Raw genomic sequence first — 16506 nt, forward strand, 5'->3', positions numbered from 1 at the left:
CTGAAAAAGAAAAAATAATAACTGGCTAACTAATCCCATACCCGACTTGGGTTGCAACCGGACAAAAGTATGATTAAGCCGTCTTATCACCTTTCTTTTCCCCCGGGATAAATGTGTAAATCCTATCCTATCTATGACGTCGCATCCGTCTTTCCTCACCACGATTCGAAATAAGCTGTTTATGATAGCGAACAAGTTCATCTGAACTTGAAATTCGATTCCAATTTCTTTGCATGTTTAACAATCTGATGAAATGAAAGCAAAACCTTAGATTATGGGAAAATAGGAATTGATGTACTGCCGTATACGATCCACATATACAGAATGCCGCAGAAGTGTGGACCACTCGTTAGTTCGTGCTTTTTAAAAAAGTACTGATTTGATATAAATACTTTTAATTATTCATAAGTTCTTGTGAAAAAGTTTTAGAAAATCTAATTTTGATAAAAAGTTTCTTTTAGATGGAATTGACCAAATTTTGCAGAAAAGTGAAATTCAAATTTAAAACCCTGCGGACTTCATTTGAATATTTGTTCAAACTATAACTTATTAAAAAAAAACAAAGACGAAACAGACTTAAACCGCAAGCGCTATCAGGTGTAACAAGGGAAGCGTTTCAGATTTTTTGATTATCTAGTAAAGGCAACGGTCACAAAACTCATTATTTCTATTTTTCTGAATATATCTGATTGGCATAAAACGGATCATCTCAAAAATTGACAAATTTACAAATACGGGGTTGGGAGACGCGTTTAGCTTATTTTCATCAGAGTATGAGTTGACTTCTATTGGTGATAAAATGAGTCAAAATTTCTGACTAAAACTTAAAAAACATTAATTCTACTAATCGTTCTGAACAGTCTAATATAGAAGGAATGCAGACGCCAAAGTTTCCTTCAAATTTGATTTTCTAATTGTTCGAAGCTCCGAGTACTACACATGCATAAATATCCTACAGGACCTACACCCATTCTTTCCCATATGAGGTTATATAGGCCAGGGATGGCCAACCTGTTTTTGACCACGATCGACTAAAATCTCCAAAATAGCTCGCGGTCGACTGATCGGCAATAAGGTCATACACAAAAACCAATGAATATTGAATATGCAGATAACTGCACACACGCACACAAAAAAAATTCCACCGCTGACAATAAGCTCGGCTCTGTGGGCCTTAATGAAATTGCCACAAAAATTGTGCTAAATCATTCATCATTCATTTAAGATTTATTCAAAACGTACAATTCAAATTTAAGGCTTGCCTTATCTTTAGGTGTAAGTGTTTGAAAGTTTCCTTAAAATCTTGCCAAGTGTCCATGTATAACTCAAACAGCGAAATATATATTTTCAAACCATAAATGTTACATTACTACTCAAACTTCAGTATCAAGTTTACAATTTCTTTCAAGTCCGTTTCTCATACTGCAGAAGTTATTGTAGGATCGTTTATCAGTCAATGCACACGATATTCGGCAACTTTATTTTTAAACCTTGCGGCAGCGGTGAAACTTGCATTTGTTACGTAATATACTATATCGGCTTGTCCATAATTAAATATTATGTGCGTATAATATTAAATTCAATAAACATCAGACGCGATCGACGTGTTGGCCACAGGAATTTGTCCAAGATTCCGGATTGGTTATTTATTGCTACGACAACACCCCACTTAAAACATAAAAAAGCATCAGACATAACCAAAAAGCAGCCCAACGACCGAAAAAGAGAGCAAGAGATATATTTTTACTCACACGTGTATTGTGTGGGTGGAGTCCTATAATACATATTCGGATGGTAACAGAACATCCAATTATGGGACTGCATAATAGTGTATAAACATGATATATATATATATATATATATGCAAACATAAAAACGGACACTACGGTCCATGGCAGGTGACAGCCACTTCTGATAGAGGACATGCAAGGCATATGCTTGTCCAAATGTGGGCCGATGAAATAGTACGTTAGAGTGTAAATTAAGTTACAAATGTGGGCAACAATAACTCAAGTAATTGAGGTTTTTGTTTTCATTTAATCCTTCAATAGACAAAGTTATAATTCATTTTCACAGATGGCTCCGTTATATTCCTTGTCAGGGGGATAATTGAAAATCCCTTGATATGTATATTCTGGGTCGTGAGCTACACGAACAACAATTGTTGTGTATGAATCATAGAAATAAAGGGAACCAGGAGCAGAGTCCTTGATCCTTCGTTAAATACAGCAGACCATTCTGTTGAGATAAAATATATGTTTTCAGATATATAACTAAAAATATAAGTTGAGTATGAGGCGCTCCAGAAGTGCATGTACCAATATGAAGATAACTAATTTTGTTCGCCTACTTTACATCAAGTTGTATAAGGAGACTGAAACCTATGGGCATGGGGTATATTCACATGGCTAACACAGACAGACCCCGAACTCGTAAGAGAACTAAAATATTCTCAGGTCAACCCGAAAGCTTAAGGAAAATCGGAATAAAATTATGGCCTAACCCTAACCTGTATATTATAACCAGCAATCCTCGTCATGTGACATGATCTGGCAGAGCAAACAAATTTATTTGGTTTCCAGTAAAATACACCATATAACGTTATCATTCTGCTCAGTCACAATCGATCTTTATCATAGGCGGATAAGAATGGATTAGGGACAAAGCGCACAAAATGGAGTTGGAGTATGATGATTTTGCTGGTGTTGGAGATGGACTCAAAGTTTCTAATTATCCGGAAACATCAAACGGAGACGAAAATCGTGATTGAATTTTTAACAGAAATTGAAAAAAAAATGGACACAAATATTTTTTATCGAGATTCCGTGGAATAAATGGCTTAATTTGAATAAAGTAGTTACCTACCCAACTGTAGATTTACCTCATGACAGTTGAAATGTAATGACAAATGAATTACAGAACACTATCCTTATTAATGTTCTCTAATGAGATAATGTAAGACTATATACATAAGCAACATAATTCAGATCGATTCACCTTGGTAGTCATTTCCGTGCGAGGACCTCCAGAAGCATGTGCACCGGGATGGCGCACAACCTCAACATTGTATGAGTGTACCGGTTAGGATTCAGGCTGTGCGACATCTTGATGCACATCTAGAGCACCCCTTGCGAAGTTGGCTGGGAAATCCACTGGGCATCACTGTTCGCAGATAGTAAAGCAACCGATTGTAGTGTGTGGCGTCATAAATATTAGTCAGTTTGTTTCCGCAAAGAGATTGGGCGACGCGTAAGACGTTTTCCGGCTCATAAACGATCACTTGGAAACATTTGGAATTGTAAACGACGTCGCAGTTTCCTGAATCAAATATGACAGTCAACAAAATTAGGAGTAATATATTTATAAACAATTTCTTGAGGAGTATCATCTGTTATTAATTAATTTCCCTTTGTCCATTTAATTGATTCTATTCAAAAGTGATGGTCTGGCATTTATCATACAGGACTCCTTAATCATCTTTTTTTTCTCAAAGCATGGTCAAGCATACTCATACACAATACAAAAACAATTAGTATAGGCGCCTAATTGGAACAAAAAAAGTAAAATTATCCGTAAGCTAACGGTTAAAGGAAACCAATAAAATACTAAGAGATACTGGAACTATAAAAAAATCAATACTCCCGTAGTATGTGAACCAAGATGGCGGATACCGGAACGTAGTGTGTGTACCAGGTTAAGGTTAGGCCATAATTTCAGGTACAAATACTACGGGAGTCACTTGACTAGTCTCCGAACTCGTGATAGAATTAAAATAAGGAAAATTGGAATAAAATTATGGCCTAACTCTAACTTGGTACACATACTATGTTTTGGTGTCACATACTATGGTTGACCCAAAAATGTAGTGATGATTACGCGCTAGAATCAGGGGTGAGCATGGTTTTAGATCAGGGGCTAAAAATTTTGCCCACCTAGACTGGCGGGCCATGTAAATATGACTTAAAGAGTTACATTTTATTAACAATGTTTACAGTGTTACATCAGTACCAGTGGAAAACAATAAACCTTGTGCCATAACTAAATTTAACCGCAATCTCAACAAATTCATTGAGTTATTTTAACTAAAACATCAAAATTTGATTTGAGTTTGGTTGTGGCAGCATCAAGCGGGCCAGATTGAATTACCCAACAAGTCGGATTTGGCCCGCGGGCCGTACTTTGCCTATGCGCTAGAATAGATGATACCGATTGAAGTTCAGGTTAAGACTGTCAGGAAAACAGTTGTAGCGAATTCTACGTAACTAAAGTTTTCGAGAAAAGCTTAGTTTAGAGAGAAGATATCAAAATACAGTTCTAGCGGTGGCTGTATGCAATTTTATTGTCCTTCGCTTCCAAACACTGAATATCAAATTATCATACCTCTAGTGGGCAGTTCTTGAGTCGTCGCAATTACTGACGTCATACCCTCTGTCGTCACCTCATTTTCTGTGAAGATGAAATTATGTTTAATTAGCTGTTTCCCGTTTACCCTAGAAAATGTTAAAATGGTAATATACGCATTTTGTATGCACGTTAGATACAATTTAATCATTTAAAATAAATAAACAAACAAAGAGCTAGTTGGAAACTTCAATTATGTGAAAAAAATGTTTTCCTTTTCGCATTGACCAGATTAGTTCCAATGCTCGTGCAGGTCAGGAACGTGTCATTCACCGATGTATTTTTGTTTATAATCCAACTGTGTGACGTTCGGCGATGAGTCTACTTTTGCGTTAGTGCACGTAACCTTTCTCAAATGTTAATCTACTTCTTCACTACGTTCTGTAGTCGCCTCATTTTTTGTAAATATGAAAGAACATTTATTCCGCAGTTTTCCGTTTAAACAAGTCGTAAAACGGTAATAGACAGTTTAAGTGCATTTTGTTATACAAGAAAGGTTCAATGTAGTCATTTTTTATTAATAAACAATAGTAGTTGGAAACTTTACTCAAGTGAGATGTTTTTCTGTTCACATTGAGCAGAAATGCTTCAAGACTCGCGTCAATCAGGAACGCGTAATTCATCGACATATTTTTGTTTATAATCCCAGCTGTTGTCACCTCCCGTAGTATGTGAACCAAGATAGCGGGCATTGTAACGTAGTATGTGTACCAGGTTAAGACATAATTTTATTCTAATTTCCTTTATTTTAGTTCTATTACGAGTTTGGGGACTAGCCGAGTGACTCCCGTAGTATTTGTACCTGAAATTATGGCCTAACCCTAGCCTGGTACACATACTACGTTCCGGTGTCCGCCATCTTGGTTCACATACTACGCGAGTACCCCTCGGCGATTGCCCGTATATTCGTTTAACTATGAGTCTACCTCTGTTTGAGTTTGATAACCTTGCTCAAATATTGGACTTCTATACTTCTGAGTGGGAGTGACTATTCTCTCAGCAATTTAATTCATGAAAAATGTTTTTTAGTCATTTATGCTGGTAAACGGTGACCATGTTGGAATTGCTGATTAATGATACTTAAGTTGAAAGTTCAAACATCTTGACTAATACCTCACTTCAGGGGCAATAAAATATATAGACAATGCTGAACTAGAGAGATCCTAGTTGGACACGTTAGTGGAGATAACGATCGTTTTGCATTATTTTTGGACACCTAGTGGAAAACTTAAAAGGTCATTTTTCTCTCTGATTACTGGACCAATTTCTTCAAAAGTTTCAGTGTTTAAGGATGAAATTTTTTGCCAGAAGGCTATTACTTTTATCTATTTCATATCTTCCTGTTAGCACTGTGGGATTCGCTTTTTGTTTGCTATAACGTCACCGAACGTTCTGCGGACGCACATCAGCTGATTCCATGCTCGGCGTTTGCCGGTGGATCTAGTGCAGGGGCCGGCAACCCCTGGCACGCGTGCCAATTGTGGCATGCGAGAGAATTTCTCAAGGCACGCCAAGCGATTTGAGCCATAATCGTTATTTATTTTCATAGTGCGACAAACATTCTGCAATTGAACAAAAAAACAAATTCATTTAAAAAACATGCAATATTTAACTGCAATCGACGAGAGGCCGAAATCTGTACTCAAAATTGGTGTAGATAAGCGTGTGCAGTCGACCATCTCCCTCCTTTCAAATTTTCGGAAAACTGAAAAAGTCGCAGATACCGCGTGCGATTGCTTTTTGCTAAAATTCCTGATTGTTTTTATCAGCGTGACGTGTTATTTAGGCCGTAAATACTTTTAGTTGGTGTTTATTCTCCCTGAATCACAACAATTATTTTACGAGAACGATAATAATTACTTTATTTTTGCCCAGAATTGAAATTCGCTGGGAGTTATTATACAATCAATCGAAACTAAATACAATTAGCCATTAGGCATGTTTATCTCATATTTTTACATCAAAAGATTAAGTGGTATTTCAGACTAGTAATGTTTATATTTTGGCGCAAAAAGACGTAACCGCGAGTTACGTTGGACACAAAATTATATCAATATGGAAGAAATTTTAGATTCTCTGTCATGAAATGAATGTTTTACTGGACAGAAAAGTTGGTATACGCTGAAAGACTAGGCCTTTTTTACGTGCGCGTAATCGCGGCGACTGTATCAAAAGGGAATGGAAATTTTCGTTCTATTACGAGTTTGAGGACTAGCCAATTGACTCCCGTAGTATTTGTACCTGAAATTATAGCCTAACCGGAGGTACACACACTATGTTCCGGTGTCCGCTACTACGGGAGTACCAAAATAAATTTCATCTTCTTTATTATTTATCGCGATTTCATCGTTTCTGGCTACAAAACTAATCGCGAGTGGCCATAATTAATACCTATTACCTAAGTCGTCCAAAGACAGGTCGGATGTAGAAATGCCGTATGCCGAAATCTCTCGTAAGCTAGTTTCTATGCACGTTATCCAATAAAATGAATTTGTTTCTCATCCGCTCACTATTCAAATCAGGTAGTTGGCTATGCAAACCATACACATGAAAATGTTTTCCACGCGAAGGTGGCCATTATTCATAAACTGGCACGCCAAGTTCAAAAGATGGCAGACCCTTGGTCTATTCCATGATATTATAAAAACTACACACACACTCTTATCAAATGTTGTATTTGGCATTGTATAATTATTATAATTTGTTACTAAAGAGGAAAGATACAAATATTTCTTTATTACGATTAATATAACATAACATGCATATAGTCAACTCTCCTAAAGAACAGCTCAAAATAACACAAAAGAAACGCGCCATTTCGAAGACAAGAATTAAGATATTGCTCTTAAAAGGTGCGATAAATGCATTATTGAAACTAGAAAAAACTTTTGAACATAATTAAGAGTAAAATTAGAAGTAATTAAATAATTTTGCTAAATAAAATTGTCAGTACTCCCGTAGTGTGTGTACCGTAGTGTGTGTACCAGGGGTAGGCCATAATTTTATTCCAGTTTTCTTTATTTTAGTCCTATTGCGAGTTCGGGGACTGTTTGTGTTAGCCAAGTGAATTTACCCCTGCCCATAGGTTCCAGTCCCTTTACACAACTTGACGTAAAATAAGCGAACAAAATTAGTTACCTCCATATTGGTACACACACTTCCGGAGCGCCAAATTGTCTATGGAATGAGGGAGTTCCTATATTTTTCCGGTATGAATTCTACCAGACCTTTGCCTTCCAGCCATTGCCTACTGAATAATCTTGTAAAATAACGTTGGCCGGTGTCACATAGACAAGTAACCACATTGTGGCCTGGGCCCAACCTTTTAGCAACTGCTACAGCTCCAGCAACATTGAGACCGGAAGAAGCACCAACAAAAAAACCTTCTTCGTGAAGTAATCTAAATGTCTGGTGAAAAATTAAATACTTATTAGTATCGAGTATTATACAAAGTCTATAATGAGATACAAAAGTTAAAAAACTATTTCATCAACAAAAAAGCAATGTTCAAATATATTGACAAGTTTACACCTTGATACTATGTCCCTTTTAGCACCACAATGCCTTGGCTGAGAACAGAGTCTACTGAAGAAGTCGGACGGCAAGCATGCCCAAATAAGGTTTAAAATTGCCAAATTTCGAGTCAAGAGAAATTTAAAAAAAATAAAAGTAAAAGCCTTCCAGAGGCTTGCTTCAACAATCTTCGAGTAATGAATGATTGAGAAGGCAGTGTACAGTTGAGGGGTAAATGACAGAAGGAAGGTTCAGAAAACTGAGCAAGTGCATTACATAGAAAATTGTTATATTCATTTTTCTAGTGACAAACAATGACCTGTAAATTTCCTAATTTGACTCAACTCAAATCTTTAAAAAAATAACGAGAATATCGGTCAGAGACCGAAGACTTATCGATCGAAAGTTAGGGGATCCCCCAAAACAGCGCTCTTACTCCATAGTGACACCTTGTGTCCCATCACTAATTAATTAATAACTCGCTAATTATACAACATAATTCATCCAAAATCAATAGGCTTCTGGTCCGACATATGATGAATGCACATGCAAAATCTGGAGCAGATTCAATCTCGCTTTCGTGAGATATCACATGTATCTAACAGACAGACGAACAGACAAATACCTATCAACATACTTACCAAATAAAATCGATAAGTAATGACTAGTGGGCGTAGTGGGCAGTGGCTAATTAAGTCAAAAGTCTTCAACCCCACTACTAGAATCGATAGAGACAATGCAAAATAAACAATCCAAATACTAAGGGTTACGATAAGTAATGACTAGTGGGCGTAGTGGGCAGTGGCTAACTAAGTCAAAAGTCCTCAACCCCACTACTAGAATCGATAAAGACAATGCAAAATAAACAATCCAAATACTAAGGGTTACCATTTCCACAGCATCTTTATCCAGGACACAGATAGCATCATCAATTGGAGCTCCTTTCATATTTTCAGTCACTCTTCCTTGTCCTATACCTTCAGTAATTGAACTACCATCTGATCTTTCTAGTTTTCCTTTTGTAAACCAATTATATAAAACACTACCCTGAAATCGGAAACAAAAATTTTTATGAAGAATAATTGTAGAAGGATCTATAATAATATTTTATTTTATAGAAACAAATAATATTATTGGATAAATTAATCAAATTCCTACCTGTGGATCAGAAACAATTGTCTGTATATTCTTATTTTTCGTCTTTAAAAATGATGAAACACCTGAACAAAATCAAGAACTTCAATTGCAATGTCAAATCAACTATATTCTAGTTGAAGAATATATTATTTGTAATTTATTATAAATTTTGTGGGACTACTGTTGTAGGGCTACTAGCTAAGTTTGTGTCATCTGTCATGGGCAGATGGCATTCACGGATATGAAATCATGGGCTTCAAATGATAGGCTAATTCACAAACTCTGTAGAATATTCTTTTTCAAAAACATGAGTGTTAAATATGTATCCAAGAATTTTTTTTTATGCAATTCATGTTATGATTAATAGGCTTTCTTAACACTGCTCTATCCCACATAAATATGAAACAATCTAAAAACACGAGATGGCGATCAGAGACCGCCGACTTCTCGATCTGGCGGCGTGTATCATTCGCTCTGACTCAATAACGATATCGCGTGTCCCATCACTAATTGATTATTAACACGCTAATTATATGACATAATTCATCCAAAATCAATAGGCTTCTGGTCCGAGATATGATGAATGCACATGCAAAATTTGGAGCAGATTCAACATCGCTTTGGTGAGATATCGCGTAGCATACGAAAGTGTCTAACAGACAGACAAACAGACAAATACCTATCAACATACTCACCGATCAAGATCGATAAGTAATAATTATTTCACCAGTGAGAAAATTGAACTTTTATGCTTTTGCTAAATATAAACTATTGATATACATATTATACACAATTTCCCATCTAGTCCATAAAGGTTCAAGTATACTCGCTTTTATTGCAATTTGTATTCTAAAACCATAAAGTATTATTAGTGGCACAGGCAGGTATAATAACCCCCAGGCACTCATCTCACAGATAAATTATGGCTAATAAATTTCTATCTCAAGGAGTGTTTCTTAAAATGGCCAGTTATATTCTACAATTGTTTAAATATTTTGCCAATGCAAACTTCATCAGTCATCAGTTGAGTCAAAATTTGAATGTAAATGAAACAACCAAATACAGATTGCAAAAGTACCTGCCATGGTTCCTCCTGTACCAGTTCCAAATGTTACAGCATCAACTTTCCCATCTAAAAATATTAAGGTGTTACTGTCAGTCTTTAACCTCTAGAGTAATTTTAAGAGAGGGCAAATCAAACAACATGCAATATCACCTGTTTGTCGCCATATTTCTGGTCCAGTTGTTTCAAAATGAGCTCGTCTGTTGGCAGTATTATCAAACTGATTTGTCCATACAGCATTATCAAGAGAATCTGCATATCGTTTGGCCTAGAATATGTGACAAATGAAAATAATTCACTCGCAGTATACATGAGTAACATAATAAGAAAAGTTATTTCTAAGCATAATTGAGTTGGGTCTCAGCCGAGTACGAGCTATTGGATATTCTATTGCAGAGGTTCCCAACCTTTTATGTCTTGTGCCCTTCTTCCTGAGGCTTTAGCACTCATGGCCCCCGCTAATCATTCCAATGGTATTTATAGTGTTATTGTGATCGGTGGATTCTAAATATCTTTATGTTCAAACAATCCATGCTCAACAAAGTAAAAACACTCTGTGAAATGAATTTACCAAGCAATGAAACAAGGAAGTACAGGCAGTTTTCTGTCAGGGAAAAAATAAAATCAGTTTGTGCCTGGCAATGTGGCCCCCCTACAACTGCTCAGTGGCCTCGGTTAGAAACCACTGTTCTATTGATTCCTATTTATCTCGATTCAGTTCTTATTATTCAATTTTGTTCAGTGTTTTCACATATCATATTGATTCGAAAGTTATTGCCCCATTTTCTATCATGTGTTTATTTTGCTATGTGCTTTCACTGTTTTTGTGTACTTGTATGTCTTTCAATTTTATCAAAAGTTATGCTCGCCTTCTAGGTAACTCTAACATTTTTTTGTTCGTTTGCTGTTGGTATAATTCATGCCAGAAAGACCACAATAAAATTGAATGATTGATTGACAATGAAGAGCTAACCATTTTCAACAAGCATAGAAATATTTTGCCTGATGTGGTGGTTCATCATATGATTAAACTCTATTTCAAAGAGGACGTTGACTAGTAAGTTCATAAAACTACAAAAATGAGGAATCAAATGAAAATTTGTATTGAATTCAAAGATTTACCTGATGATTATAATTATCAGGATTATCAAAAGGAACAGCAGGCACAGGTCGAACATCAGCCCCCAATGCAAGTAGCAGTTCTATTTTTTCCTAAAAAATAAAAAGGTTTTAAAACTAACCTTTCTGATGTTGGGAAAAATGACAAATTTATTGTGCAATGGAGTGCAAAAACAAACTTTTCCAATCGTGAATAGTTCTAGTTCTATTGAAGTTAAACCTTGTGACAATTAATCGGCTATTTTGTCTCCCAAGTACAAGAGAAAATATCGAAGATTTCCACTACAACCTTCAATAAGGAATAGACAGCAAATAAGTAAAATCACAATCTGTGGCCCACTTTACTATATTATGAACTATATATAAATGAAAATTCATATTCACCTTTGACTGTGTATCAGGCATATATATTACACATTTATATCCCAAAGCATTACATATATGTGCAAGTCCTATCCCAGTGTTGCCAGCTGTTCCTTCAACAACTGTTCCACCTTTTTTAATATTGCCTTTTTCTTGTGCATCTTTAATTAGAAAAAGAGCTGCTCGATCTTTCACAGATCCACCAGGGTTCATAAACTCTGCTTTAACGAGGATATTGCAACCCGTTTCTTTGCTAACTCCATCAAGTTTGATGAGTGGTGTACTGAATGAGAGATAGAATACAGATAGGATAGGATCTACATATTTATCTCTGGGAGAGGGGAGGCGATAAAAAGGCTTAATCATAATGACGAACCATGGTCTCTTGTCCGGTTACCAGTCCATGACAACTATAGGATTAGTTAGCCAAGTATTGTTTTTGGAAGCCTGGAGTTAATGGTGGTGGAAGCCGTAAGTGATCAGCGGTTACGTGAACCCCCCTACAGCAGCGAGGAGTCCAGCAATCCTCTCGTACATAACAATTCTCACATGGGTTCGAACCCATATTTACCCTATAGCATGTCATAACTTTATTCATGCTGATCAGCCAATTACGTTATCAGCTTGATAACTTGCTAACATTGCAAAATAAAGCAAACATGTGTTTGCATAACACATAAGGGAAAATAAGCAAACAACAGACAAATGTCATACAAGAACGTACACAGTATGAAAGCAACTGTATTGCACAATATCATCCTCTCAGAACGAAAATCGACTATTGATAAGGGTGATACAGTGATAAGACACACAACCTAAAACGTAAGATAATACATACAAACATATATGAAGTAGAAGTGAAATATATTTATAACAACAATGCTTACTTTCCTACTGATCCAAAAAATCCATTCAGTACTCCCTGAAATGTGAAAAAAATATTTTATAGATGTGCTTTCAAAGGTAATAATCAAAGTAATCCAAAAGGTATTTAAGATGAAAGGCGAGAGTAATGCTGAACTCTTCACTGCCGTAGGGTGTTTCACATAACCGCTGGGCGTTTACAGCTTCCTGCATCGTCAAGTTCATGAATCTGAGCAAATAACCCCTAAACCAGGCAAGCAATATTGGCTTAATAATCCCATACGGTACCCGACATGGACTGGTAACCAGACGAGAGTCCATGGTGAGATGGTAAGTACTATAATTCGGCAGGCTTATCAACTTTCCACTCCCTTTGGATAAAAAGGATATCTTATCCTAAAATATGCTACAATATTTTGAACAATACAGCAAAGGTGCGTGCAATAATGATTTGCATAACTTGATCAGAGATGTATCAATATATCCAAATATAGAAATGAGCAAAATATTGGGGTCTAGTATAGTTTAGTACCACAAGTACTTCCAGTGGGCGTAGCATAACGATTTTTGCATATGTTATTCTTAACCCTCACCTGACTAAGCCATCCAAAAATTATGTCACTACGACGTCACCATCACGTCATAGGGATTGCCAAAGTATAATTACGATTGCCCGAAATGGCATCTGCGCCGCCGATAAGAACTTGCTAAAGCCGGCGATCTCTCTCCTATCGTGATCGTTATGACAAGAAAACGAGAGAAATAGCTTGCTCGATTTCGGGTTATCGTCTGCGCGTTTTGGACGACCATCCGCATACTTCGGTGAGCCTTATTATGCCACTGTGACATCGGAATGATGTAATTTTTTGGTGACGTAGTCAGGTGGGGGTTAGGATTGACATATGCAAAAATTGTTGAGCCAGGCCAACTAGAAATGGATGTGGACTAAACTATACCAGGCCCAAATATTGGATACCAGTATTGGTATCAGAGTATTGTTTTTATAAACGCCAGAAAAGCTGTAAAAGGCGATTAATAGACAAAAAGTAATTAAATAAGATACATTGGGTTTTATATTGTACATAGGTTTATTGTATGCCAATTCAAGCAACTGTAGAATGCTACGAAACAACATAAGGATAATTACAGTACTAATTGCAGTAATACCAGAATACTGTAATAAGCTATAACTGCATACATATACAGAGATATACGGTACTGCGGTATGCTGTATACATACATACATGAGGAAAGTAATTTACCTCTGAAAATTGTCGCTCCGCTCGCTGACAATAACGTGAGCAAATTCGAACAGCTTGGCAGCTCGTTTTTAGCATCCCGTAATTACTGAATTATGAAAAGGTGAAAGCCTGCAACGTGTCCCTCCCGCTTCGCCTTTGTTTATACGGTACCGGTACGGTAGCTTTTGCTGAATGCGCTGCGAGCTCTGCAAAGTGTAAATGCCGCAAATCGCAACCATCACCGTGACACAGCATTGGGCTCAAGAGAAGTTGTTTCTCCGGATTTGACATATTCAATTCTGAAAATCTAGCCTGTCGGAGTCCTAATTAAACTCTGGTGTTAAGGACCAACAAGTAGTTTGATTTGAATGCGGCACCACAATAGAACTGATGGATGTTCATTAAATTAGTGTGTTTGTTGCATTCGTGTCTTTGCTTGGCAATTAGAAAAATCCTTTTTGCTAAACTTCAATTACATCGTTGATGGGTGTTTCCCCGAGCATCGATTTCTTTTAACAAAGACGTAACAATTAGAATTTATGCCGTCGCTCAGACAGATATTCTATCGTGATTGTAAACATTGCCTCTTTTTAGTAGTTTTGTGTTTCATTTGTCAGTTTCTATTTGTGTTTCCAAAAAATAGTTGTAAATCAAATAACTTATATGTCATAGTGTCTTCTGAGGACTTTTAGTTTAGTCACAATAATCTAAAATCGATACCGCAAATGCTGCGATAGACTATCCTAAAATTAGCTATCAGTATCTATACGCGGCACGTGGTTTATTGTTTTGAATGAAAATGATAGTTTTAAACATGTGAGCCAGATTTTAAGCGCCTACTCGCCAAAACACTCTAAAAATCAGCGTTGAATGTTATTTATTAATAAAGTATAGGAAGAATTTTCGGGGTCAAAGGTCGGGGAAACGTCCATTGAGGATTATTCTGTGGGAGTATTTTGAATTTGCCATTGCTAAATATGAATCACACTTTAAACACACAGCACCAGAACGATCTCACGGCGACAGATAGATTTAGATATTTACTTTCGCTATGCAAGAGTCAATATAAATCAAAACAAGAGAGAGATGCTCAAATATATGGACACGAAAGACAGAGCGAAGTAATAGGGGTATGCAATCGATCACAGTAAACAACCGGAGCGACAATCTTCACGACTATTTTGTTCCATATATTTTATACAACGTACTTTCGACTCAAATAAGGCTCTCCAAAAATTACGTCACTACGACGTCACCATCACGTCATAGGGATTGCCAAAGTATAATTACGATCGCCCGAAATGGCATCTGCGCCGCCGATAAGAACTTGCTAAAGCCGGCGATCTCTCTCCTATCGTGATCGTTGCGACGAGAGAACGAGAGAAATAGCTTGCTCGATTTCGGGTTATCGTCTGCGCGTTTTGGACGACCATCCGCATACTTCGGTGAGCCTTATTACGCCACTGTGACGTCGGAATGACGTAATTTTTTGGTGACGTAGTCAGGTGGGGGTTAGGATTGACATATGCAATAATTGTTGAGCCAGGCAAACTAGAAGTGGATGTGGTACTAAACTATACCAGACCCAAATATTGGATACCGGTACCAGTATTGGTATCAGAGTATTGATTTTATAAACGCCAGAAAAGCTGTAAAAGGCGATTAATCGACAAAAAGTCGATTGCTTGACACAAAAATAAAGATAATTAAATCAGATACATTGGGTCTTATATTGTACATAGGTTTATTGTATGCCAATTCAAGCAACTATAGAATGCCACGAAACAACATAAGGATAATTACAGTACTAATTGCAGTAATACTGTAATAAGCTATAACTGCATACATATACAGAGATATACGGTATGCTGTACCGGTATACATACATACATGAGGAAAGTTATTTACCTCTGAAAATTGTCGCTCCGCTCGCTGACAATAACGTGAGCAAATTCGAACAACTTGACAGCTCGTTTTTAGCATCCCGTAATTACTGTATTATGAAAAAGTGAAAGCCTGCAACGTGTCCCTCCCGCTTCGCCTTTGTTTATACGGTACCGGTACGGTAGCTTTTGCTGAATGCGCTGCGAGCTCTGCAAAGTGTAAATGCCGCAAATCGCAACCATCACCATGACACAGCATTGGGCTCAAGGGGCAGAGGTTTCCAAATTATCACTGCGCTTACAAGGGCAAGAGAAGTTGTTTCTCCCGATTTGACATATTCAATTCTGAAAATCTAGCCTGTCGGAGTCCTAATTAAACTCTGGTGTTAAGGACCAACAAGTAGTTTGATTTGAATGCGGCACCACAATAGAACTGATGGGTGTTCATTAAATTAGTGTGTTTGTTGCTTTCGTGTCTTTGCTTAGCAATAGACCTTATTCATTAAAAACCCATCCTACGCGCAAAAAGAAAAGTGATGCAAAAAAAAAACAATTTTAGCATTAGCTCTTATGGGGAATGTGATCACCAGAGCAGAAATTTGCATTTTTTGTAATTTTCTAGATATCTTTCATTGTATACGTGAGCAGTTTTGAGGATAGAATGTTTTTTACATCTTTTTTAATATTTTTATCATGATAAACATGGTCAAGATTTTTGATATTCGTTCATTGAAATTTTAATGAGCGCGGTGTTTCCGATGACGTCATTCTCACTAGACCATGAGATTCTGCCAACGCGCGTGCTCTGTGGGATATGCGCTCCAACTGCTTGTGATAACAGAATACCGGTACCGGGACCACAACTGGCGTTCAACGAAAGACCTATTTTGTTTTTTATTGGATGTTATATATTTCATGAATT

General features: G+C 36.9%; 1 protein-coding gene across 2 annotated transcripts; it reads right to left on the minus strand.

The window, feature by feature from the left end:
- Positions 1-7057: 7057 nt before the first annotated feature.
- LOC120331674 (uncharacterized) lies at positions 7058-15978 on the minus strand. 2 transcript variants are annotated; one of them, XM_039398798.2, is made up of 9 exons: positions 15610-15978; positions 12484-12518; positions 11618-11879; positions 11237-11326; positions 10268-10382; positions 10130-10183; positions 9073-9134; positions 8803-8961; positions 7058-7809 (listed from the first exon to the last, which is right to left on the minus strand). In XM_039398798.2, the coding sequence occupies exons 1-9, from the start codon at positions 15682-15684 to the stop codon at positions 7579-7581; spliced, it is 1083 nt and encodes a 360-aa protein (XP_039254732.2). In that variant the 5' UTR covers positions 15685-15978; the 3' UTR covers positions 7058-7578. The 2 variants fall into 2 exon arrangements, with proteins under 2 accessions (XP_039254732.2, XP_077970088.1); XM_078113962.1 differs by lacking the exon at positions 15610-15978 and adding an exon at positions 13723-13966.
- Between the last annotated feature and the right edge of the window lie 528 nt (positions 15979-16506).

The sequence above is a fragment of the Styela clava genome, chromosome 6 (genome assembly GCF_964204865.1).
Source record: "Styela clava chromosome 6, kaStyClav1.hap1.2, whole genome shotgun sequence".
NCBI lineage: Eukaryota > Metazoa > Chordata > Ascidiacea > Stolidobranchia > Styelidae > Styela > Styela clava.

What these genes read in the sequence shown, in the direction of transcription:
- LOC120331674 (XM_039398798.2), bottom strand. Translation starts at nt 15,684, where the DNA reads ATGCTAAAAACGAGCTGTCAAGTTGTTCGAATTTGCTCACGTTATTGT. An exon ending in CGGAGCGACAATTTTCAGAG is followed by an intron (nt 12,519 to 15,609) that starts GTAAATAACTTT and finishes TTCACATTTCAG; the next exon opens with GGAGTACTGAATGGATTTTT. An exon ending in TTTTTTGGATCAGTAGGAAA is followed by an intron (nt 11,880 to 12,483) that starts GTAAGCATTGTT and finishes TCTCTCATTCAG; the next exon opens with TACACCACTCATCAAACTTG.